General features: G+C 44.2%; 7 protein-coding genes across 12 annotated transcripts in view; 5 read left to right on the top strand and 2 right to left on the bottom strand.

Annotated features, from left to right (window-relative positions):
* LOC126567948 (bestrophin-4) overlaps nt 1-9,655 on the top strand; it is a 186,412-nt gene extending 176,757 nt beyond the window's left edge. Inside the window, exons 2-6 of one of the 2 annotated variants that reach the window (XM_050224326.1) lie at nt 2,394-2,468; nt 6,003-6,113; nt 6,189-6,360; nt 6,856-7,746; nt 8,666-9,655. In XM_050224326.1, the coding sequence (XP_050080283.1) occupies nt 2,398-2,468; nt 6,003-6,113; nt 6,189-6,360; nt 6,856-7,746; nt 8,666-9,535 (2,115 nt within the window). In that variant the 5' untranslated portion in view covers nt 2,394-2,397 and the 3' untranslated portion in view covers nt 9,536-9,655. Of the gene's footprint in view, nt 1-2,344; nt 2,469-6,002; nt 6,114-6,188; nt 6,361-6,855; nt 7,747-8,665 lie in introns of those variants that run through there. The other variant, XM_050224327.1, reaches the window with a different exon arrangement.
* The window catches only part of LOC126567854 (A disintegrin and metalloproteinase with thrombospondin motifs 1), a 321,278-nt gene that overhangs the window by 163,449 nt on the left and 131,618 nt on the right, over nt 1-26,211 (top strand). The window lies entirely within an intron of this gene.
* The window catches only part of LOC126568278 (eukaryotic translation initiation factor 3 subunit M), a 464,890-nt gene that overhangs the window by 409,845 nt on the left and 28,834 nt on the right, over nt 1-26,211 (top strand). The gene's annotated exons all lie outside the window — the stretch shown is intronic.
* Nucleotides 11,776-13,037, top strand: LOC126567547 (tryptophan--tRNA ligase, mitochondrial). Its single transcript, XM_050223765.1, has 3 exons — nt 11,776-11,873; nt 11,933-12,094; nt 12,159-13,037. Exons 1-3 carry the CDS (start codon nt 11,784-11,786, stop codon nt 13,035-13,037), a joined length of 1,131 nt encoding a protein of 376 aa, XP_050079722.1. The 5' UTR covers nt 11,776-11,783.
* LOC126567856 (dynein regulatory complex protein 11) lies at nt 13,307-16,561 on the top strand. Its single transcript, XM_050224178.1, has 2 exons — nt 13,307-14,894; nt 15,258-16,561. Exons 1-2 carry the CDS (start codon nt 13,307-13,309, stop codon nt 16,559-16,561), a joined length of 2,892 nt encoding a protein of 963 aa, XP_050080135.1.
* On the bottom strand, nt 17,036-20,935 carry LOC126567860 (N-acetyltransferase eco). The gene is made up of 4 exons (XM_050224184.1): nt 20,722-20,935; nt 18,531-20,360; nt 17,331-18,012; nt 17,036-17,248 (listed from the first exon to the last, which is right to left on the bottom strand). Exons 1-4 carry the CDS (start codon nt 20,888-20,890, stop codon nt 17,047-17,049), a joined length of 2,883 nt encoding a protein of 960 aa, XP_050080141.1. The 5' UTR covers nt 20,891-20,935; the 3' UTR covers nt 17,036-17,046.
* LOC126568620 (uncharacterized) lies at nt 21,461-21,803 on the bottom strand. The gene has a single exon (XM_050225128.1). The coding sequence runs from the start codon at nt 21,791-21,793 to the stop codon at nt 21,476-21,478; it is 318 nt and encodes a 105-aa protein (XP_050081085.1). The 5' UTR covers nt 21,794-21,803; the 3' UTR covers nt 21,461-21,475.

Below are 26,211 nucleotides of genomic sequence, written 5' to 3'. Positions count from 1 at the left end.
ATTTCTTTTTAAATCATCACGGCACGAATGTGTCTGTGGGTGTGATTCGCGTACGGCGGTGAGTGGTGGATGATAATTATTTCCCAGCACTAATTGAGGCGGCATGACTGTCCGAGGCGGAATTCCCATAGTAATGTGATGCAGCATAGCCGAGATCATTGCAGTTTCGATACTAAATAAGAGGGACGGAGGAGAGAGACGGTAGCAAACACGTTCTAATAAATTCAGCCACCGTTCCGGGGAAAACGTGCATCACTTTACTGCATTCTAACGCTTGAAGGCATTGCCTAGTGGAAGTCTATGCTACCTTCAACTGAGTAAAGTAGAGCATGGAGTCCAGCTCGCTGCAACATTCCTGATGTTGGTGAGATTTTGCTTGCCTCCAACGCTCATTTGTTTCTATATTTTTGGGGACATTCACTCAAACACAGCATTAATTCACATGTGAAGCCACACACTCTAGTTTCGGTGTTTGGGGCGGAATTGATTAGTTCTCTCATCCCTCAGGCAATATGGAAAAAAATCTCCCCTCCCGAACAACCTTGAACTCTGTCGCGGGTTCACGAAACCGCGATCGTTGACGTTTCGGCACGGAGTTTCGTATGGGGGTTGTGGCAATCAACGCCCGTCAAATACCGGGGACGGGGCTGCCTGATGATGATAGTTGTAGAAAATTGTAGTGAATAGAATGTTTTGCCATCGTTTCTACACACGATGTGAAGCTTCCCTTCTATCGGAAAGATGATATTTTTGCACCGAGAGGTAATCATACTCCATCCAAGTCACGATGACAGAGTACCCTATGCGACTGCAGGATTGAAGTTTGCTTTTATATGCCCTCTAACGAAAACCTCCGGTTTGTGTGTTTGTGGCCGGTCATCATGGGCATCATTTTATGCGGCGTTTTTTACGCTATTCCAAGTCGAAAAGGGAAACAGGAAGAGCGGAACGTGCTCAATTTTTGAGGAAGCATATAAAAGCGAGTAGTAAACTAGTTGGAGCCTATGCCTTGATTGATGGTGGAGGAGAAACAGAGGTGCAAGAGTAAAAGAGAAATTGTTGATGAATAATCATTACCATTTGATGGTCTATTCATCCGTGCGTATTGCAATTTCCTTCGGAAGTTTTTCCTTTTCAAAACAAAATTAAATATAATCGACGGTTGGAGTTGCTGTCAACAAAGCGGTTTCTTGCTGGCACATGCGTTGCACTATGGATTAGATTTAGATCAATTTTGCTTTACTTAAACCGACCGTCTTTTGCAACTAGAGTTTGTGTTTACGCTTGTATAAGGGCAAGTCACTCTGGGTTTTTTATTTTGTCGGTTGGATTAAAACCCTTGGAAGGAGGCGATTGCTGGGAACGTTGTACCGGTGCCTTTAGCGACACAACAATTTGGCTCGCGTTTAGGATTGAGGTCATGGTAAGATGAATGGTATATATAAAAAAACTAGCCACAAAACGGACGGTATTGGTGTTTCATTCATTAAGCATTTTATGTGTGAGGTACCTCTACAAATCGGGCTCCAAGATGGATGGATGGATGATGGAAAAAGGGTCTCCTTTAACTCGTATTGAACATTGAAAGGTCTAGTTAAATTATGTATCTTAGTTATTTTCATAAAGCTTAAGGAAGATATTTATTTTGGATCTACTCAAAAAAAAAAATCAATCCTGGTCACGGCACCAAAAAGATCAACTGAGTTGAAGACGGTTATAGTTCAATAGCAGCATAAAATAGCCCGGGTTTGTGCATAGTACCTTTCCAAAACTGCTCTACAAAACCGCACCTTTTAATTAATGTCTTATTTGACTGACGTCCAGCACCACAGGGGACAATAAATGTGACGAACTTTCGCGTCACACCCTTGCGAATCATCCATCCAAAATAGAGTCACCTTCAGGGATGGACAAGAAATACTAGCGTGAAGGAAAACCCGTCGTGAACAGACGAAATTGGCCGGTCAAAAGACCGTCTAGGTCCCCGGATGCATGCCACATTCGTAGTCTGTCACGGCCGAATAAGGTCCAGCGATGCGTTCACTTTTCGCGTGATGAGTCATTAACAGTGACTTGATCGTTGATGTCGTTGAGCGAGTTATGAGCGATTTTGTAAGTAGAACTATTGCATTTTTGCGTTAAATAAAACATCCTTTTTTCTATTCACCTACATCAACAGCAATCGTGGAAGCGTTCGACACAATTGCATGGCAATGTAATTAACAGACCACAGTGAATCGTTCTCGCCACTTGTGTTGGCGATTGTGAAGAAGTGCCGCAAGTTCTGTTGAGTGTCAACTGTGTTCAACACTCAGCAAGGAGTGTGTGTTTTTTTTTCTCAGGTTTTAGTGTGTAAAGTAGCATAAGTCGTACGGTGTAGACACAACATCACCAACCATGACGGTAACCTATACGGCGGAAGTGGCCACCTGTCGTGGTTTCGGGTGCTTCCTGAAGCTGCTCGTAAGGTAAGTAGGTGCATGAAGACAAAGTACTCGCTGTGAACGAGTCGCTTTACGCTTATCAATTAGAGTTCGTTTATCAGAAAATCAACAACATGATGTTCGGTTATGTAGGGTACTCAATCAATGCTAGGTTGCTTCTTTGGTCGAAAGAGAAGGTGTTCTAATGACAATATTTTGATACCAAAATTTGTTCATTTGAAGTTGGTGAAGTCAGCAAGCCGTCACACACCTGGACCATGGTTCAAAACCCACCCCGTAGTGAAGACTGACTATCCAACTACGGGGTACCAGCAAGTCTAGTAAGCCCTATGATGGCTGGCGTGACCTAGCAGGTCGTTAAGCCTAGAAGAAGTCTGCGAAGTTGTCTTTCTTGTATTGTAATTATCACCCTGACACGCTTACTCATCTTGATGTGTAACTCGGTGTTCTAAGACAGATATAGAGGTGTGAAAATTAGTAAGCTCTACAGTACACCATTGAGGATGTATCAAAATATCTTCTTCAATGCTTAGACGAGCTTTAGAAGATGTCAAAAAAACTGATTCATCCCTTTATATTTACCACTCCGCTGACTATGGTGTGGTGTGCAGTCAAGAGGAATCTTATCTGCATAATTGCGATGCAAAAATTGCACTTTATCATCATGTCAGACGTGTGTGCAGACAAGCATAACAAATACCTCATGACGCGGAATAGCTCCCTTGCCGAGATAATCCTTGATGTCAATCCTTGAGTGTCAGTTGATGTCAGTTCGATGAAAGAAAATTGTATTGGTTGAGTGATTTTGTTAGAAAATTAGCATATTTTAATTAAACGGTTTAAATCAACTAGCTTTCAATGTTGTGTTGAACTTGTTTGAGTATTATCGACAGTTTTGACAATTCAGATAGCTTGACACGTTCAATTATTAATTACTAATAACGTTATCACTTTCTTGATGAAAGTGTTTTTGGATCGTACGTTGTTTTTCAAAAAAATACCAGACTTTTCGGAGACATCCGCTAGTCTCGTGTAAAGTATGTTCTGCTGAGGTATCTTTCTTCAGTTGTTTCTTATCACGATATGTTCCGTCATTTTCCCCGATTTTCAACACCACTGGTAAGGCTTTAGGAATTTATCGGTCATGTGATTCATGCAGCTTTGATAAGAGATCCAAAAAAAGAACATTTCATAATGTTATATTTTGGTTGTCAGTGTCTGGTTTTGTGTAGATTTAAATGTGCAATAAAAACATCTTCCACTATACTTGCATCATACTTGTTGCTATAGGCATTATCACATCAAAGATTGTCTGTAAATAATAAACAATGTCAAGATCAAGCCACAATTGCTGCTGAGGAGACGCATAACACTCAGTTGCATGATTCCTCCTTACCGATGATGCAGATGCTGGCAGGAAATTGCAACCCCAAATTCGCACAATCTTGTGAGTAATACTCATGTTGGCCTTTCCTAATTGGAAGACCTTTGTAGAGGTAGTTTTTTGGAAGCTAATCCTCTTTTATAGTTTGCTGATAAGTTTGTTGAGCTGATTAAAATAAGCTTGCCATCGGAATTTTTTTACCACTTTTCGCTTGCAATGAAATCGCACTGCAGGCTTTATAGTATCGAATCTCCGCATTCGAACCTTGGCAACATCGCTCGAATTGACCTCGCGAAGCTGTTGCTTTTTTAGTATTTGTTTGGGTAAAGCAACATAGCTTCTCAAGCATTAATTTGCTTTACCGGCCGGCCGCTCGAACAAACCGGTTCCATGGTCAGTTCGGCGACGCTCGCTAGGCTAGATAGCTAACCTTCGTCCGTAGGATGGGAAAATGTTCGGATCGTGTGTCCGGTGTTTCCCATTATGTCACACGCAACGGAGGAAATGATTGTTCGTGCTCATGGCAGACAGGGGCCGCACGTGACGGTAGTTAATATTCTTTGCTACCATGTGGATGGAGCAAAGTTCGCATTAAGGTGATTGTTTTGGTGCTTTTTAGTGAAACTTCTGAGAGACATGCAAGAGTAGCACTGTTTAAAGAGAGAATCTAAAGGGTAATCCGTATTTTTATGATACGGTAGTGGGCGACAGCGGTCCGAGTCTTTACAAGGCAGGACTGGAGTTCGAATCCCATCCGAACTGGTCCTGTGTAGTGAGGACTGACTATTCAACTACGTATTATCAGCCATTCCAGTAACCCATTCGATGGCCGGCGTGACCTAGTAGATGGTGGTATCAACTTAACATTTGGAGGCCTTTCTGATAACTTGAATAATTTTTCAATATGTAAAATGTCCTAAATGTATAAATAAAATATAAAATATAAAAATCTTACCTTTCAAGAATTGACACTGTAATCGAAAAAGGAAAAAGAGAATTTAAGAAAGTTGTTTTTCTCAAATAACTTTAGAGACAAAAAGACGTCTCTAAACGAATAAGAGCACAATATAGAAGCATGAAAAGAAGATCACATATGCTGTCGAATGATCTGAAAACTGGGAGAAGATAATCATTTTAGCATAGAAAAGAATGACGTGACTTGCTTCCCGCACCAGAGAGTATTAAGGATGAATGGAACAGGAGAAACCTTATAGACCGACAAAAGAAAGACGCTCCGCATTCAACTGTAAAACGGATAAGATAAGCCAAAAAATATGCTAATTGATGTCTTTGCCTTGCTAGTTAAAAGCGCAATGGCAAACGTTGAATTCTAGTTTTAATGTCTTTGTGGCACTGCTAGGGAATTCTGAGACCTTTTTTGGTGGAGGTAAAACTGAAAAAAGAGCAATAAGGCCTGGCGGTCCTTTATGAATAAAAAAAAAGTTAAAAAAGTGGTCGTCGGAGAACAAAGAAGACAAAATATACTTGCAAAACCGATAGTCGCGAATTAGACTAGCGCAAATTCGACTAGAATTCGAATTCGCTCTCTAACAGGATAACAATTTATTTTATTTATTTTAAGTAAGACAGCTTACGCCGCGCCACAGCTTGTCATTATCCTAGTAATTATTAGAGACAATTTTAAAAGACTTTACTTGAGTTCCTCAGAACTCTTCTTGCTTTCACGCCATCCATTAATAGACAGTCCTCACTAAAGGGGGAACCGGTCTGGAAGGGATTTGAACCCCGGTTCTGACGTGTGGAGACTGGCACAGCTGTCACCTCTCTCATAGGAATACCCAAGAATGGGATCGCCATGGTCTGTTAAATTCACAATCGTTTAAAAAAAAAATGGCGGTTGAAAATAGGACCTCAGCAAAATCGATTTTTTGAAGTTTCAATGTTTATCATAATTTGTCTTTCAGTAATTTATGTCAGGCGTTGTCAACCAGCTCTTGTAGTCTATAAGAGTAAGAAAGTTTTTAGAAGACGTGTTCAGGAATCTTGACAGGAGAAATCTTCAAGAACAAGGACCGCTACACATGGTCTTTTGTAGATTGTATTCTCTAATTGTGTGTACTAAAGTCTATATCCAACATTAGCACAGACCTCGTCTACAACCAATGCAACTTAGGTCTCGAAAACATCTCCAATTATACTTTCTTCCTTTCCAGATGGCGCGGTAGTATCTACAAACTAGTATGGCTGGACTTAACGTGCTTCCTGCTTCTATACTACGTGCTCAACGTTACCTACCGCCTCGGTTTATCGGAGGACCAAAAACGGTACCACTAAAATCGTCAACCCTTTGTCCTCAATACACAAATCCATAATCTTCCGCTCGATTGCTCTCGTTTTAGGATATTCGAGGAAATTGTCAAGTACTGCGCTACGTACAGCAACTTAATTCCACTTTCCTTCGTGCTCGGTTTCTACGTCACCATCGTAATGACGCGCTGGTGGAACCAGTACACCAGCATTCCCTGGCCAGACCCGATTGCCGTTTTCGTCAGTGCCAACATTCACGGTCAGGTACGGTTCGGACGGGGAACGAGGAGCCACGCGTTACTGTCGGGAGGGAAAGATTTGCTGCAGTCCTGCGGGCGCCACTTGCATGGGTGTCAAATCAATAATTTACGCTCGGCTTACCCCCCACTCGGAAAGGGTTTAGGGCGATTCGCTCGCTTATATTTGTACAATACGATTCCGATTACTGGTTGCGCTCTCGAAAACAGCTGTATAAAGCATCGACTTCTTCACAACGATTAGATACCGATTAGCCCAGGGCGTACGATGACCTCTCAGGATCATTAGCGAAAAACAGACCTAAGCAAAGGGTATCCGATTACGATTTGATGGTATCGCAGGACATTACCGCGTCCTGATGATGTCCCGTAAATTGTGTGTTAAATATTTACGTACCATTAAGCGAGAAACAAATACGTCCTCGTTCCGGCTGAGATTAGATTCGATTTTGAGTAACGTTTACATCGCTCTCTCTCTCTCTCTCTCTCTTACCATTTCCAGGATGAACGAGGCCGTGTGATGCGACGTACAATCATGCGTTACGTCTGTCTGTGTCTAACGATGGTGCTGACCAATATTTCACCTCGGGTGAAGAAACGTTTTCCAACCATCGAGCATCTCGTGGAGGCTGGTTTGTTGAACGAGAACGAACATACCATCATGACCCATCTGAACCAGAAATTTCCACGTCACTCGAAGCACTGGTTGCCGATCGTATGGGCAGCAAGTATTGTGACACGTGCTCGGAAGGAGGGTCGCTGCAGAGATGATTTCGCGTCCAAAACTATCATCGACGAGTTGAACAAGTTCCGCGGACAGTGTGGATTGTTGATCTCGTACGACACAATCAGTGTGCCGCTCGTGTACACGCAGGTCGTAACGCTGGCTGTTTACAGCTACTTCCTTACCTCAGTCATGGGCCAGCAGTGGGTGGAAACCAAGGAACTCGGCGAAGGTGTCGTGAACAAGATCGACCAATACTTCCCGATCTTCACGACGCTTCAGTTCTTCTTCTACATGGGCTGGCTGAAGGTGGCCGAATCATTGATCAATCCTTTCGGCGAGGACGATGATGACTTCGAGGTTAACTGGATGGTCGATCGGAATCTGCAGGTGTCTTACCTGATCGTCGACGAGATGCATCACGAACATCCGGAACTGCTCAAGGATCAGTACTGGGACGAGATCTTCCCGACCGAATTGCCGCACACCGTAGCCTCGGCAGAAATTCGCGAGGAACCTCCACAACCCTCGACAGCCGACATCGTTGTGAAGAAGAGGGAAGCGGAGGTCATCCCGGTAGTGCCCACGGCAGTCCGCATCGATGAAATGGTCGGTAAACAGAACCAAGCGGTTGAGTATAACTTCCCCGCGAATCCCAACGACGACGAGGTTAGCAAACGAGTGCGATTGACACGATTCTTTCATCTTACTATGGAACGCCTCTCTGTATTTTCTAAACATACACACGGCGGTTAAATCTTTAGCGGGGTTTCAATGTTACCTCGGTGATGGCACTTCTTTATTATCTTTTTTATCCTTCCACCTCTGTTCACGTACCATATAGAATTGATCGGATCGGCCCACACCACTGTACGAAGAACGAAAAAATGGCGGTTCTTGAAAATGAAAAATGTAACGCTCGTAAGAAATTTCTAAAACCGATCGAACGGTCGATCGTACGGTTGCACCCTAATTCGATTGCACTCGCTTACTAATCTGGAAAGGTATTTGAAAGCTTCCTCTCCCAGTGCAGAAGGTCGCTTATGTCGCACTGTGCAATGGCAAGAGGTACTAACGAGGAAAGAAGCTGCTAGTAGCTTAGCAATAGCGTAACTTAATTTCTCTCAACTAATGATATTTCTGCTGGAACTAATGATAACATAACTTTAAGATTTTTATAGTAATTGGAGAAAAAATAATATTCTAACGAAGGGATACTAAATTTGCAGGGTACTACTAAAACTCGGCCTGTGACATAAGGTTCTTTCTGCAATCCCTGTCCTGGAAACACCTAATCCCAGACTTTCCTTAGAAGATCCTTGATTATGATCCATAATATTCCTCAAAAGATAAACTTAATCCTGGCACTAATCCTGTGATCTAATGAAACTTACGGAAAGGATTGACACGTGCTTATGATTCGACTTACTGAGGTCTGTGGCACAGCACCATCGTTCCTTCCTTTGTTAGGAAAGGACTTTAGGAGACTGCTGAATGTTTACTTCGCCAATCATATTGCACTGTCATTCCTTTCTGACATACGCCTCTAAGGAATTACTTAATTAATATCGCTTTGCTCTTTCCATAGATGGATGACAACGTAAGTGGTATACACTTTAACACGTACGAGAAACCCATCTACCGTGGTGGCAGTTCGGCCACCAGTTTGGCTAGCGTTGCGGGTACAATGTCCCGCGTCAACACGGTAACGTCCGCGCTGAAGCGATTCTTCAGCAAGGACGAATCAAGCCGTCCGAACAGCGCTACACCGGATGCAGCCGGCACAGTGCCGTTCAAATTTCCCGGCTCAGCCAGTTCGACAAACCTGGCCGGAGGACGCATACCGGACCGAGCCATGGGAAGCATGCGCATCACGGACCAGGTGATCGAAGAAGTGGACGAACAGCTTACGATCACGTCCATGCAGGGCAACAATGATTCCCGTCCAACGGCGGCCAGTTTGTTCGAGCACGGTCCACCCAAACCAAGTGAACCGGTCGATGTTCCGCAACAATCGTACAACCGTACCCAATCTTCCGTAGCTCACGGGTTCCACTCGCAGCTAACACCACCAGCAGACACGATGCTTTCGGCTTCAGCACCGGAAACGGGCCGTTTCGAGCACAACTACGTACCGCTGAGTCCAACCGATCCGGACGCTGTTCCGATGGTTGCGTCCTCGACGGCACTGCGCAGTATGGTGGATGAAACGGATCGCGTGACCACAACGTTCGACAGCGAGGAAACGGAAAAGGAACAGTTGGAGCGAAAGACCCGTCTGCTGGCACGATCGATCAGCAAACAGGCTGTCCTGGGGCTGATCGATACGGAGATGCTGCTGGACGAGCTGACGAAGAGTACGAGCGATCTGGAGGGTTCGGAAACTAAAAAACCACCACAAAACACACCCGACGGACCGACGTCCGATACGAACAGTAACGTCGATACGACATTATGATTTTACGTGTCGGATGCGGACGAGAGCATTATTGTGGTTAACGTGAAGGATGGTAGTAGTGCCGATAGGTAGCAGCTCTAGCACCGAATAGTGCATTTGCCGGTGCGTGAATGGAGCTGGAATTGAATGAAACCCGATGGAGGAGAGAACATCCGGAATCTGGTACGCACAAAAATCTCTTAAGGCTCAGAAGGAAACAGATACCACGGAAAAAGGAATCGCTAAATCTCTGTCTCACAAGTTCTATATCTACTGATACATCCGCCGGATAGTTATAGCAAAAAAAGAAAAAATTAAAAATAGGAAACGAAAGTCGTTCCAATACGTTCCAACATTAGTTCCGTAAGCTTTTAAACCGATAACGATGGAAGAAATGAGCTGCTGGGGGCAGCGTGATTTTTTTTTTAAAGAAAACATCTCGTATCTCAATAATCGATGAATGTGCCCGCAAAATGTGATGAAAGTGCTTTTAATTTCCATGCAGTATTTTGACAGTAAAACCCCTCAGAAGCGGTCAGTGTACTACAAATAAGTAAGCAGGAGGCCTTAGGTCCTAACCACGTGTTACGCCCAACGTGCTTAAGGAAGAAGAGAAAACACGGTTACAGGTGATGGCATTTTTAGGTTGCCTTACTATTGTTGTTACTGTTGCTCGTGTAGCGAGAAGGAAACATTCTTGGTGGCCTAAGCAAGCATCAGATGCGCCTTAAGTGTGTGTGAATTAGCCTTTTCGGAACAAAGTTTTAATGCTCGTGATGATGGGTGTGGCCAAATCGGTGGCCAATCTTAGCAGCATAGCTATGAAACTGTCGTCTATACTTTTACCAATATGCTCACGTGTAAAATATATTAAGTTATTATACATACCCACAGCTACGCGACCCCATTCTAATGGTGGCACGGTCAGACGATGCGGAAGAAAACAAAAGACACAAGAGATTTTTTAAACAAGCTATGATGTGTGTGTAATATTTACCTTGTACATGAATAATAAAAACGCTATTCGAATATATTGAGCATAAAAAACATTTTAAGCAAAATAAAAGCTCTTCTACTAATAAATGAGTTCGTTTGGTGTATTTTTTTAATGAACAAATAAGTAAAGACCTGTAGACTTGCAGATCGTCGGAGCCATCTGTAAGTGGCTCGGAGCGGTTCGGGTTGTATTCCCAATTTCAACGACTTCGGTTCGAGCTGTGGGTGCAGCAAAGTATATGTGAGTTCGAGTTGTCTGTTCGGGTCGTTCCTATCCTGCATGTACTGGTCGATCCGAACTCGTTGCAGTTATGGGTCAAACTCAATTGCAGTAGAAATGAACCTAGCTCCGGCTCAATCCGTAAAAAGAGTCGTATGACCAATCACTAGTGTACATGTTCTTAATCTGACTATTTTTTTTTGTTAGACGTAGCCACCTCCACAATCCTGTTCCAGGAAACACGGTCCATAGCATCAAATCTGGAGAACTAGGGCTCGCAAAGACATAACGAAGCCTCCGGGCAGTGGGTACTTAGTCTCTGTCGCATCAGAGCACGCTTCAGATGTCATCTGCAAAGCTAAGGAATTGTAGAGATACGATGAAAATCGTGCCACGAATGTCCGCCCCTCTCATCGCCCATATCTGGGCAATGTAGAATAGCAAAGTTGGAAAATTCGTGATCCCTTTGCTCAGTCTCCTCCGACCAATGGTTGATATTTGTAAATTCGCTTCGAAATGTCTCCTGGTCGGTCGAGGAAGTAGCGACGCCGGCCTTCACACATCTAATCCTGCTCGGACCGTTTCAAAGAACTAACAACCGGAAATGGCAGGCCAATACGTGTCGATAAAATCTTTTTCAATTTATTTAAATTACCCATCTAATTCCAAATTTTAATAGAATGTTGGAATTAATTTCAACATAAGTTGCATATGTTCGTTTCCCGCGGTTATTCAAATCGTCGATAGTAGCGCCCTCTGTACGTCAACTTTAGAAGTAGCGTTATGTTGTTCAAGGTAGATATAAAATTAAAACATTCCGGGACATGAATTCTGATGGTATTTTGTGAATTCCTATACAAAAATCATTCTTTCTGGAGTAAATAGTTAAAAGTAAATTTCAAAATTGTACAAAATTGCTGTAAATGATGTATGCAATAGCGTAATAAAACACACAAACAATATTTGCAGATCAGCCGAATTGTTGTGACGTTCTCGTTGACTTTCCGTCTTTGTTTACATTTTTCCTCCGATCGATTGAAGAAAGCCGGGAAGATGTCCATGTTAAGACGAGTTTTACCATTTTTCACGCAAAATACAAACAGTTTAAGGCCTGGAACGCGTTGGTTGTCTTCAGAATCAAAGGTATTTCAGAGTGTAAAATTAATTTGTGTAGTTGAAGTAATGATTCGTCTATCCGAAAGCCTACACCATGGCCACGAAAAGTGTTCTCCGGTGTGCAACCGACTGGAGCACTGCACATTGGCAACTATCTTGGTGCCGTGAAACGATGGGTCGAACTACAAGAGGCCGGCGAGGACGTTACGTACTGCATTGTTGACCTCCACTCCATGACCATTCCACCGGTAAGTTTTTGTTGTGAAATAGCTAAATCATTGGAAAAGTACAATTCCAACACAATCTCGCCAGGAACCCGAAACGTTACGTCACAACACGCTGCAAATGACTGCCACACTGTTGGCCTGCGGTATTGATCCAGCACGCGCAACACTATTTCTCCAGTCAGCCGTACCGCAGCATGCCGAACTATCCTGGATTCTGGGCTGCCTTACCACGATGGCCCGCCTAACGCATCTTCCACAGTACAAAGAAAAATCTGCCAACATGAAGGAAATCCCTTTGGGATTGTATCTTTACCCTGTGCTGCAGGCAGCGGACATTATGCTGTACAAAGCAACTCATGTTCCGGTCGGCGAGGATCAAATCCAACAGCTTCAGCTCGCACAATCGTTGGCACGCGCCTTCAACAACAAGTACGGCCGTACGTTCCCATTCTGCGAAACGCTCGTAAACGATGGCAGTCGCCTGAAGTCGCTGCGGGATCCGGCGAAAAAGATGTCCAAATCGGATCCCGATCCAAAGAGCTGCATTATGCTAATCGATTCACCAGACGCCGTGCTGGAAAAGGTGAAGAAATCGGTAACGGATTTTAAATCGGAGGTTACGTTCGATCCAGTAGAGCGACCGGGTGTGTCGAATCTGATCACAATTCACTCGCTGGTGAGTGGAAAATCGACGGAGGAGATATGCCGGGAAGCGGAGGGTAAAAATACGGGCCAGTACAAGTTGATGGTGGCCGAAGCTTTGATAGAACATTTGCGACCGATACGGGAGCGGATGGAACGGTACACGCGGGATGTTGGCTTTTTGGCAAGCGTCATCGAGGAAGGAAGCGAACGGGCCCGAACAATAGCGGAACAAACGATTGACGAGGTGAAGGAGAAGATTGGGGTGGATTGCTTTAACGTGAAGCGGATGGCGAAGAATGTTCGGCAGGCAAGGGAATAAATAATTGGAGTTAATGTTGTGGCTTACCTGAAATTTACAGTATTTTGGGTGGCCGTTTCTGAAGCTTTAAGGTAGTTGTGTTGTTTTTCCCATTTCTACTTGTAGAAATTGCTCCACTTTGCTAAAATAACATAGTAAGCCTAGTTTTCCCAGATAAATTCTTCATCTGCTGATGCTTAGTAACAGAGTCGTACAAAAACACAAGCTTCTCTTTTGAGGACCTAATTGTGTTTAAAATTTGGAAAAGAATTTTGAGAACCTTGCACACGATGGCACAAACAAAAGCGGTAGCAAAATTTTGGATCACTACCAGCGACCTGCTAGAACACGTGCTGATGCACGAAAAGCGCTTGCAAACGGTCGAACCTACAAAGGATGTGCGTGTAGTGCACCGGCTAGTGTCCGATCTGTACTGTCGTTATGTACAGCTGTGCCGCAATTTGGAACGGTGCTTCGATCAAACGCTACAAGTCCAAAAGCGTGAAGTAATTCAACGCCTACTAGAGGCGGCACATGCCCGAATGTTGGAGTTTCGGACGAAGCTTCAGGAAATTGAGCTGAGCGAGTTTGTGTACGTGGATGGAGCATTGCAGGAACAGCATCTAATCCCAGACGATGTGCTAGCCGTTAGACCTTGCTATTTCCCGGCTAGACGACCGGCAGAACTTCAAGCTTTGCTTGATTCTCGAAAGTTGCTCCAATTCGGAAACGTTTCGGGGAGTGACTCTGAGGAATCTTCTTCAGATGAGAGTGAGCAGCAGGAAGATAACACGGTTCAACAAACCCCAGGTACCAAGCGTCCAGTGGTGCAACGCGACCGCAAAAAGGAACGGCTAAGGACAGCACTGGATCTAATTACTGCACACGAAAAAGCACGTCAGGCACGAGTGAAGCAAACCAATTTCCGTCTTCATCCCGACCGTTACTATCCGAAACCAATTGATGAGGAGATTGTGGATGTGCCGTACGAGTACTTTTACCGTCCCGGGCAGTTTATGCTTTATCCAGTGAAGCGTACCGTTTACAGCTGGGACTTTCGGATGAAGAAAAAAGATGTGGTTCATTTTGGATACTACGCTCCGCCCGGTTGGGAAGAAAAGGCACCGGCGGTAGTGAACGTTTCGACGGCTGAGATGGATCTAAAGACGAAGCAAAAGGAAGCGGAAGATAAAGCGGCGGCAATTGCCGAAGCCGAGGCAGAAGCAGCAAGACGTCTGGAGGAAGCAATAGAGCGGATGAAGTTGAATCATGCTGTAGCAAAAATACAACGCTACTGGCGTAGGTATCAGTACCGGAAGGTACAGCAGAAGCTACGTTACGAAAGATCTCGCTTTTTGGGACTTTTTGAAGACTTTAAGCCGAATATTCCGGATGAGCTCGCTGTGGAGGAGGTTCGGGCAGCTAGACGAGATCAAAAGCCCGAATACGATCGCACCTTTCTTGATGCGATAGTAGATGAAAAAGCACGAATATTGCGTACCCGTGGACCTGCTCTGCTGGAAGACATTACCGACTTCGTACGTGCTTGGTTCCGTCAGTGGTACGATGAAGCGCACGCATTTGATGTCATTCCGGAACCGTTTGAAGGTGGTACGGTGCTGATCGTGCGTGGTGAAACTCTCACACCGATGGAATATTTAGAGTTGGAGCGGTTGAAAAAGCTCGAAAAGCTTAAGTCCGCCGAACAGAAGAAAAAGGAAGCGGAAGCGAAGAAAGCGGCAAAGGAACGGGAGCAGGAGAAGAAGCGGGAGGAGAAGGAACGGTTGAAGGAGGCGGCACGGGAGAAACGTGCGCGGGAAAAGCGGGAAGGCAAAACGTACGATTTTAGTGAGCCGGAGTTTGTCAGCAACGCTTATCGTAAGTTGGGTTGGGGATAACCAAGTATCTTTACTGATGGGTTTTGTGGGACATGATTGGCAAGCTTGTGGAGCTATTATTATTCAAAGGCCTGGGATATTATTAATAATATTGGAGATGCATTATTCAAAGGCCTGTCGGCTACAATATTAGACAATAATACCAAGAATTCCTGGTCTGCTATCTAGGACCTCTCTCTTGCTTTTTCTCTAACTAAATACACAATACCGTAGACAGAGAGAAGTTATAGATTCGAGTTACATACATCTACCTATACACCTGCACATAAATTTCTCAATTAGCTTGTCAATTGTATCCTCGACAATCTGTAAAACTCAAGCTAAGTAATCTTTCACGCTTTAGTAACGCTGGAGGAAACGCTTGAACGATACCGTAAAGACTGGGCGTTTATAAACGAGCTAGACAACGTCCACGACTTACCCGTCATGGAATGGATCACACTCGAAAAGTTTGCCGAAGTTCATCAGGAACTTCACTCCGAAGTGTACGAACTGCTCAAATCCGAACGAGAACTACTACAGATAGCGCTTTGCAAGGACGAAAAGATGAAGTACAAACCACCCAGAGCGAAGAAACCTCCCCGTCCAAAAGGAGCTAAGGGCAAGAAGCGCAAGGAACCGATCGATCCAACGGCTGATCTTTCGTTGGAAGACATGATCAATGATTTGGGGGAGCGAAACGTTATCAAAGCCTGTTCCAAGCGGACATTTGATGACTTTGTTGGTGATTTTAACTACGCAGCTTTCGAGAGACGTAACTTGTTGGAACAAGATCCACCACCGGGTATGGGAGAAGTGAGAACCATTCTTCGATCGTATCTGTTCGGGATGGGACCTCTGGTTGCACCGAAACCCAAATCAATCTGTCTACTAGCACCACCAGGATACGGGAAGACTTTACTACTCGAAGCGATCTGTCACGAGACGGGTTCGGTGCTGTTTGACTTGAGTGTAGAAGTGTGTGGACCAATCGACCCCAACAATATGGCGTATTTTTTGCAGCTTGTACTGCGAACTGCCCGCATACTGCAACCTTCCGTGATCGCCATTGAGGATGTTCATCGTGCGTTCTACAAAAAAGTTCCTGCCGCGGATTCATCACTCGATCCAACGAAATTGGGCAAACATTTGTTTAAGATGATCGTGAAACAACTAAAACCGGAAGATAAAGTACTGCTCGTAGCGACCACTAATCAGCCGTGGCTTGCGAAGGTTGGACCGTTAAAGAAATGTTTCGAAAAGTTTCTTCTTCTACCACGACCGGACTATGGATCGACGGTTCTTCTCTGGCAGTGTGCCTTGCGACGATTTCCAACCGTACCACGTGATTTTGAACTGTCCGCACTGGCCAAAGTTACGACCGGATACTCCGCAGGACAGATATTACGATGCGTCAAGGAAGTCCTCAACATCAGACGCCGGATGCAGTTCGGACGAAAGCCGCTACAGGTACAGGAACTGTTGGATCATTTTTTAAGCGGAACGGAAGGTGAACCGCAGTATCCGATCAGTGATAAGGAGTACGATAAATTTACAAAGTGGCACCGTAAGGTAGACAAAATGGCAAAGCAACGTGCAAAGATGGTACGCGAACGGGAACTGCTAGCGGAGCAGCTAAAGTCCAAGGCAGCTGGGGCGAAAAAATAAATACACGAAATTCTATTTTATAGAACCCACGCACACCCGCGTTGCGGAGTGTGCAAAAAAGAAAGCCTCCTGACCAATTGTTTATTGAAATGGAACAAAATTAAACAAAAAAAAAGAGAGTATGTAAAGCAATACTTGCATATCTTAACCTTAAGCACACACACAATCATACACAATCGCAATATCAATAACGAACGAATAACATAAAACGTGGTAAAACAGGGATATATGTGTGCCTGTGTGTGTGTGTGGCACATTACAAGGTTTATCGGTTGATTATGTAAAAGCAGGAATGAATTTAATAAACACGTCAGATGAAATGGTAGGCTTTCCTTTTATTGTAAAGTTGATAACTGCAAAAAGAAAATTGTTTACTATGTTATCTGAAGCCATTAAAATGTCATCTAGCGTAGTCCACCATTTCATCTGAAGCATTTAACAAAATCATTGCTGCCTTTATATTATCAACAGATAAATCATGTAAACTAAATGTAAACAAGAAAATCTTTCCGCCCAGCAAAAGATTCCGCAAACAGCTTGCCCATCTCCGTCGGTGCACCGAAAGCGATCTCGTCGCACGACAGCGTGTAGCCGAAGATGTAATGATACCGAATCGAGTTTACCAGTTTGCGTCCGATGCCGTGTCGACGATATTTGGGCGCTACCCAGAGTCGCGATATGCCGCATCTATAATTACGTGATGGAAGAGTGATATAAGTTGTCTTACCGACCGAGGAGTTTCGTACGGGGGAAAAAAGAAAATACTTACTTGGCAGGATAAAACTCGGACGAATAGCAATCGATCGGTGCACCGTGCAATCCTTCGAGACAGATCATTCGGTTCGCATACTGGACCGGCTGAACAACACAAAGCCCCAGCACGGTAGATCGAGCGATGGCCATATAGATGCAAGCACCTTCCGGCAGTTCTCCGTGGGTCGAAAAGCCAAGCTCAGCATCTACCACCTCCAGCACGCCCTGTATCCGCTTGAGCAGTTGTCGGTTGGGGTCGGTCTGCGAGACGACAATAATCCTACCGGTAACATCCCATTCCGGAACGCTTACTACCACGTGCTCGTTTGCTCCGCCGGGGAACGTTAGTTTCGCTTGCGAGCGATGAAAATTGTTATGGAAAAGTTCCTCTTCCGGTTCGTGCGTAGAGTACGTAAGACCACATTCTTTACACTGGATCGCACCGTACACACGCTGACCGGCATCGATCTGATACTGGTTCGGGCCGGCGCCGTGCTTTGTGACACGGGTCGGATTGTCTTGCTGACGAAGCAAGTGAAAAATGTCTGTTTGCTTGGGGACGGTGTCCGTTTGTTGTTTCCAGAGTTCCTTTGCGCGGTCGGGATAGAACAGGGGGTAATATTCGTTTCCCACTTGGGTGGCGGTTGGTTGCGGTGTGTGGTCCGGTTGGCATTGGGTTTCATAATGGTACTGGGATACTGGAAAAGAAGGGCATAAGATGAATTCTTGATCAATTTGCGATCCTGAGACCTATCTCTTCGTGAAGTATTTCTTCTAGTTCTAGTATTTCTAATACAGTTTTGAACAAAACAATAAAATCTTTTCCAAATTATGGACTAGAGATGGGAAAGTTCCATTTTTTTCGGAACGGTTATGGAAATGGCGAAGAGCTTCCTCCAAAAGGTGAAGAGCTCGAAGAGGTACTTCATCAGCGAAGAGCTACCTTTTTTGAAATAGAAAAGCGCCCTCAGATTTCTCAGTTTATTGAGGCGAGGTCTCCCGGTAGATCGGGGCCTCCCCAACATTAGTAACGATCCTCTGTTATATGCGTCAGGTAAAGCGCGATTTAACAAATTCCATTATAGAGAGCGAACTGGAGTTATTCGAGCCTCGGAATGAAGAGTGGTCTTATTGTTTTACGCAGAACTGTATCCATTATATTCCTCTCTCTTCAAACCTTTCAGTTAAAATAAAAATTGTCACTAGCTTCACTTACCTGTAGAACTGCTCGTGATCGTTGTGGACAATGCGCTATCGTTCTGATTAATTGTCGAAGACGTATGATACTCGTTATGCTGTATAATGATTGTACTGCTGTTTGCCATAAAACCATCAACTCGAACGTTTTCATAGTGATCGTAGGGCACAAACACCGACTCATCACATTGAACGATTTCCACCTGGGGATTAACTCCGGAGGAGCCGCCATGCTGCACAATAATTGTTCCGTTTTCCAGATTCGCTCCTTGATAGTCCATATTTTCCTCCACTCCACAGTTTTCCAGTTCAAATTCATCATCCGCAGACAGATAGATAACATTCGATTGTATCGGTATTGGTGCATCATCATCATCGTGCTGATCGTTTCCAGCCTCCGCACAGTAGCGTTCCTCCGCTCCATCATCAAGCCTGCTAATCAAATCATCCACCTCCAACTGTTCGGTTTCATAATCAAACTCATCCTGCTCGAATGCGGTCCGCCGTCGCTTGGACGTTTGTGGGAAGCTGAGCAACTTTCGTTTGCCACCATTCTTCACGCCAAGCACAATCGAATTGAAATGATTGTACACACGGCGTATCGAGCGTGTTTTATGTTTCGAGCGAAAGAATTTGCGCCCATTCGTTTCGACGCCATCGCCGTCTTCCTGCTCGGACGCTGAATCTTCCTCTTCATCCGAAGATAAGTTAGCGTCGTCGTAGCCTTTGCTCAGATCCGTCATTGAACGCGAAGTTGAAAGTGGACGAGCGTGTGTTAGGTTTTTCTGCCCTTGCTGAAGAATACTGTTCACGCGATTTAGCTTCCGAAGCATATCGGCATGGTCGGGTTCTTGGCCATTTCCATCGCTTTTCGGTGTTGTCGGACAGCTTTTCGTTCCACCGGCAATGGCACGATTTTTTTGCTGCGTTCTGGGGCTTTTTCTTTTCGGTGTAACGGGTGTTTTTTTCACCGGTTTTTGAATCTTGTGTACGGTGCCCCGCTGGCCTAACCGTGGCGCATTGCTGGAGGAGAAAGATTTGGAGCGTTTTCGCATGGATGTCGTCGCTTTGCGTGGGGTTTTTGAAGCAAAAAGTGTTTTTTTGCTTTCGTTCGTCGATGGTTTTGGGTGAGCATTTTCTGGTGAAGTGCGGGTGGGAATTGGAATCGTATCCAACTTGGAGGAAGAAGCATAAAACGATTTTGTAGACAGCGTTGGTGGCATCTTTAGTGGTGAATCTTTTTCTATCGTACGGGATGAGTAGAACGATTTCGTCGGAATCGGTTGGACATCGTTGAAGTGTAGCGCTGTCCTTGCCCGTGTGTTATTGGGTCGTTTTGCGCTGCTCCTATCGATTCTGTTGCATGAAGGAGATTGCGATGTATCATCCGGTGTCCCAATGTGCGCCCGTTTTACACCCGCCAGATGATGCTGCGTCCGGCGAAGTGTAGGATCTACGGATCGTTCGTTGAACTTACATATCGAATGACTGCGTGTCGTAACGCCCGGTGTACGATGAAGCGTTTTGGCATGCTTTTCCACCAGATTCAGATCCGCATTCATCAGCATCGACAGGGAGTTGGAGTTATTCTCATCAAGTACCGCACTTTCTTCGGCGCTGAGACGACTGGTCGGCGTTTCCGGGATGCTGCTGCTAAAGGAGAAGCGCGTCTCTTCATCCACCGGATGGTTCATGTTTTCTTTGTCGTAATCCGCCGGGAGTAGCTCGTACCGTCCATTGTTGGTGAATCTTGTCGCGAAATCAGGTGACAGTGAGCGGTCGCTATCATCTGGCGACCCGCTGCCAAACAAGTTGCGAAAGGATGTGATGTTACTCAGGGCATTTGTGGCTGGAATTTTTACAAACGATATTATTATTACTTTATGATAATAATACTAATTATTATTATTGTTATTTCTAAGAAAATTTAGTGAAAATCGAAAGCATTGTAGGACGAATTAAAACGGAGAAAGAGCACGAGGGAGAGGATTATTTCGGCCAGCAACAGTGCGTCTGGTCGATAGGGATATGGATCTGATAATGACCAAAAGACCATGGGGTGGAGAGAGGGGGGGGGGGGGGGGCGTGATTATGAAGGAGGTTTAGGTTTGTAGGAGGATATTGTTAAGTACATTTACACAAAGGTATGGCCAGAATTAGGCCATATCTTACGCCAGGATCGTGTGTGTGCCACGTGTAGAGAAACTCACATTTTGTCGTGCTCCTCCGATGGCCACCGAACCGAAGCGGTGTCATCGGTCCAATATCAGCCTCATCGTCCACATCCTTCCCGAACAGCGATTTTTTGCTGCTCGACATCTTTGGCGTTCTCAAGTGACCTCGGTGAGCTTGATTTACCGCCGTGCGTGGAGTTTCCATTGCTATTAGTGAACATTGAATTAACTCGATGGTTTCATCAGTTTCCTTCACACACACACGTAAACACCACAGGAAGCGCAAATTTAACGTTAAGAGGTACGATTTTATTGCAAAATTAACACTTTCTAACACAGTTTGAACGAGCGAGTGCGCGCGGAAATGATCTCAACCGGAGTGTAAACAAACGCTTCGGCTGTGTTTTGTTTTTGGCGCACTCGATTTCGCCACCTCCCACTGGTGGCATATTTTCGCCTCGAACGTTCATGGGTTGTCATGTTGACAAGCACCCAGAAGACTGTTTTGCGTACTCCTTATAAAGCGGCTAATAAGCTACTTATATTGTCCTATAAAGCTAGTTTTATGATTAAATATCAAGGTGTGGTCCGAATTAACTAACAAAACCACAATAATAAGCTATAGATGTTTGATCAAAACTCATCCGTGTGGCAAAATAACATCATAAACTGATTATCAACAGCTTGTTTGTACCTTGTTAATAAGGTATGCTGTTGCGAGTTTTTTTTTCTATGCTCATGATTAATACTTCTCCGAAAGTAAGTTTAAAATCTCCTAACTAACACTTTATCACCTTTCCATGGCTTTCACTTGCTCTTCAACGTATTCCAACTTTTCCGCCGCCTGTTCGATTGCTTCGTATTGGTAATTAAGATGCTGGAAAATGATTTCCATCTTCTTCAGATTCTGTATGCTGTTGTCGACCGTACTTTCGTGGTAGGCAAAATTCTTAGCCGATTGCATTAGAATTTCGTTCGATTTAGAACCACGCACGATTTGGCGTGCTACCGATGAGGCATTGTTCACGTTTACGGCTACACGTTCTGCTAATCGGCGCTTCGAATCACTGAACAGATTTTTTGCACTGCTGCTCGACGCGGATGCCATATTGTGAGGTGATGCTAAAATAAAGCAAGGTTTGCCTTTAGGACGTTGCTAAAAAAATGCTAACAATCTTAATTCTGCCTTTTATACAATACCTTAGAAGAAAGATTGATAGAAAACAGGAGAAGAGGCTCAGTATTTGTCGTACTGAATCATATGCAGACGGAGTTGTTTTGTTTATTTGGTGATTTTCTATTTGACAGCTGAACTTGTCCAGCAGAAACATGCTGGATTAACCCTTCAATGCTGCTGGTTGCTGTTACATGGAAAGTTGTTTCTGTTACAAGACATTATTTTAAAAACCGATTGTGATGATTACTTTAACATAATTATTTTCCCTTTGCTAGAAATTATCTTTGGCTTATTTGAGCAGAGTTTACAACATCAAGCTTCAAAAGGATGTGCCACGTGTTGTTTGAATGAATTGGAAAGGACCGAAACATGTGAAGCTGATATATTCTTAATTTAAAAATCATTTGGGGCCACAATCTTAGGCCCCCTTAAATTCCGCAAAGTTCGGTCGGGTGGCAAGAAAAATGGCAGTCATGATGCCTCTCGCGTTTATGGAAAAGAAAATGAAAAAAATGAAATAGAATATTCCCATGGTCGAGCATCGTCTTCTTCCTAGCCATTGCTGATGGTATGGGAAAACTCAGAGGCGGATTGAGCGGGATGCGGGATAGACCTAAGCGGGATGGACGTGTAGACCCTACAGACCCTATAGTTGCAGGTCCCTGTTATGAGGCACCTCTCGAGACCCTAGGCGGCCACCTAATCTCCCCACCATTAAATCTGCTGCTGGGCCCCTATCACATGCAAAACTGCTGATTGGAGCGAAAGTTATTTGTGGATTCGGGGCACGGTACTAGCTCGGGGCCCCCCGTGGTCGCTCACTCCACTTAGCGTTTAATCTACCACCACTGGGAGAACTCCATTTCATATCCAACCTCCTAAAGAATTTACGGGTAGCGTAGTTCGGTGCTACTTTCATAACTTGATGAATACATAGCAGCAACATACTGATAATAGCGGAAAGAAATAGATTTAAAGAGCATCTTCCCCTGGAACGCATTCTAGAGAAGTAAGTTCTCGCGTCTTCCTAGAATCAGGATAGCATAGGACCCTTACTAGAAGGTGCAATCGCCAAATTCCCTTCAACGACTATGCCCGTGCTAGCTACTGTACAATGCTGTAAATGCTGTAGGTCCCATGAAGTCTAAACCGTTTCGATAACCTGCTTTTTACTTACTCAAACTACGATCTCTACCATCCTACTATCCTTTTTGAACCTAGACCCTCGCTACATTTTTTTTGTAACGGTTGTATTTGATCTTTTCCTACGCATATCCGCAAGCTAACACACGTAGCATAATCCTTGCGAATCATGTTTAAACTCAACCCCATTTTACATTCACACCAGCATAATGAAGTGAACGAAAATTAATAGTGCAAAAGGTGCGAACACATTTTATTGGGTCATTTCGACCACACAATAAACATGTACAAACAGTTGGCGAGCCTCGGCACCGTCACCCGTTGGCCTCTGCCATACCATGCTGCCCTACATTCAATTGGGTAAGTATTTTGACATTTGAACTCCTTTCACGGTTTCCTTCCTTGTGGTGGAAGATAAATAGGGAGGAGGCTCGCAGGGAGGCTCCTAATGCCGCGGTAGGTCCACGGTTGGACACAAAATTTACCGTGGACAATCTGTCTCGTGCTGTCGGCAAACGTAATTCCCGGTGATGCACGATGATTGATGAAAGGGCGACCTTTCTCCTGTTTTTTTTTGGGGGTATTTGAGGGGAACATATATTAGGGAATGGAGGACATTATGTGCTAAAGCTCAAGAAACAAAACAACCCGAAAATCGAGCGGCTGACAGTGAAGGCTCTCCCCGATCAGCTGTTATGCAGTTTTTTTGTTGGGGGGCTTGCTTCTGGAATTTTGTGGGCTGGATTCGGGTTTTTGGAGGGTAGCAAACATATCGGTAGCGCTGGTGCTGAATGAACGGTCGGGTAAATTGTGATGATGTAATTTGCACCACACGCAGTAGACTAATGTGCGCAATGTCGAACAAGCCGTGAAAGTATGGGACACTGCAGACTTGCAACGGTGAGATTTCGAAAGGAACGTTAAGGAGAGCAAAGGTTGCGCTTGCAAGCCCGAAGGGAAGGTATTGCAATGAAGGTAATTGAAATTGTTATTTTGACAGACTCGTGGGCATGTGTTCAACAATAAACATTCCATCATCAATTTCAGATTCTAAAGGAAATTTGTCCCAAATTCTGTACTATTTTATTCCAAAGGCTTAATGTAACGCTTCGAAGCGTTACAGTGTTGTAATTGCTCTGGTACTTTCCCTAGATTCCCTGTAACCTTTAGGTGCTGTCGATAGTCGTTCGTGGAATGAATTCGTTTCGAGTTTAACTATCTTCTCGTACCTACACACATAATCTATCTCGCCAACCTTCCCTTTTCTTATCGTACCCACTGACATTCTTTCACTTTCAACCCCACAGAGTCTCAACTTGTGTGCTCTGTTGAGATTTATTGGCTCGACTAATGAACGCATCACGATCGCAGCTTAAACTTTCGTTCGGTATTATTTCTCCTGCTTTTGTCGAAGCGTCCACGCTACTGAACGGAAGGATTATGTTGCAAGGAGGGTTGGGAAGGTGTAATTAAGAAATTTCTTTTCAAAATACACCCGAACCTTGGCGCGGTGGGAAACAGCTTCGGAATAAGGGTTCGGATAGAGATCGTTCGTTACACGGTCGATCAAAGCTGCCAATAGAGGGCGTGTAGTCATTAATTAGTGTCTAGTAAGTAGGGTGCACCGGCACGAGATTGAATTATTTCCACGGTCAATTAAGGGCTCCAAGGGGTAGATCCGGAACTAAAGGGTGAAGATTGAGCAGACATAGTGTTTGTATGTGCAGAGGATTATGCTTTTCTTTATCGTTCATTACGGAACTGTATGAAGAAGTTTTTTTTAGTGTTTTGAATAAGTATTTGAATTTAATAATGCAATAAAGCCATATCTTATCCAATCAATTCCTGGTTACGAGATAGATTTGCCTTTATGGGCATTTGAAATGGCGATGCTCGCTGATATCGCAATTACTTGTAGTGAAGTAGAGTTCAAATTTTAGAAGAGATGGCATGATCTTATTTGTTAAAACTAATTTACAGATCAGTTCCATTTTACATTGGTTTGAAGACATTTCTTTCGCCCAACCATGAAAGGGCTCCTTTTCTCGGGTGTGCTTGAGCACATCTCGGTGGCTTTATCGTTATGAAATTTGGAGTCAGTTGGCAGAACATTGTACCCAACCTGTGTAAAAATTCTAAATAAGGATCTCTCAAGGTTGTCCATGCTAGAGTTTAAAAAGTTACAGGCATTAAATTCAGTGAAAATTAGCTAGCTGACAAGTGGCGGATTAACCTATCGCCAGTCAGGGGAGTCTCGTCGGTCAGAGAACCTCTTCAGTGATAGCCAAATCAGCACCTCCTCCTACAGCCTTAGCTAGGGCCCGGATAGAGCCTAGGTGAGCACATGGTCAATCGAAGAGACTTTCAACTGTCCTTAAAAGCCATCAATATGAATTTTGAACAAACTTCTATTGTAGGACTAGCCAATATGGAGCTAAAACTGGTCGTTAAATCCCACAAAAAGTTGTACAAAAATTTATTTTTCTTCATTTAAATGATCCAGGCGATCCTACGAAGAAAAAAGAGTCACAAACGCTATGTTTTGATAAATGCGCCAAGCTATTTATTATTATTTAGTTATTTAATTACCAAAGTCTGCCTCAAACGATTAACAAGGTACACTTAAGACTAACGTTAAGGGAGGAAAAATAAGGAAGAGGAAGCTAAATGCGCCCTAAGAAAGGATCATTCTGGCCGTTGCGCGTCAGCCAAGTGAAGTGAAGATCGCGCAGATGACGGGAAGGAGCGTAAAGAGATAGTAGAGAACAGAATTAAGCATCATCAACAGATTTGGACAGAAGTCCAGCAATAAAGAAGGTTTGAATATGAGAATGATGGGTTTACAGAGATTCGATGCCCTAACCGATAGCGATAAGGGGTAAAACGGATCAGATACAATGTCACGTGGGCACATGGACACACTCTAGCCTAGCTATCGTCGTTATCGAAGCTGGCGTTCAAACTACGCAAGCCTATCGCAGGATCAATCGTATCCTGCAACAGTGCAACGGCTCCAAACATAAAGAATAAGGGGCATTATGGAGTATCTCCAAAGGATCTTATTGTTAGCATGACCAAACGAAATTGCATATCTTTTTCTGTGGATAAGGTTAACAGTCCATTAGGATTGCATAAAATAGAGAAGGCATCGAGTAAATTTTGGTAAAAAAGCGGCGAAAATCAGAGGACAAGATCATAGGAAAGAA

The sequence above is a fragment of the Anopheles maculipalpis genome, chromosome 2RL, assembly GCF_943734695.1.
Source record: "Anopheles maculipalpis chromosome 2RL, idAnoMacuDA_375_x, whole genome shotgun sequence".
In the NCBI taxonomy this organism is placed as follows: domain Eukaryota; kingdom Metazoa; phylum Arthropoda; class Insecta; order Diptera; family Culicidae; genus Anopheles; species Anopheles maculipalpis.
Note: the sequence above shows the minus strand (reverse complement) of the source record. Positions and strands in the feature narration are given on the sequence as shown.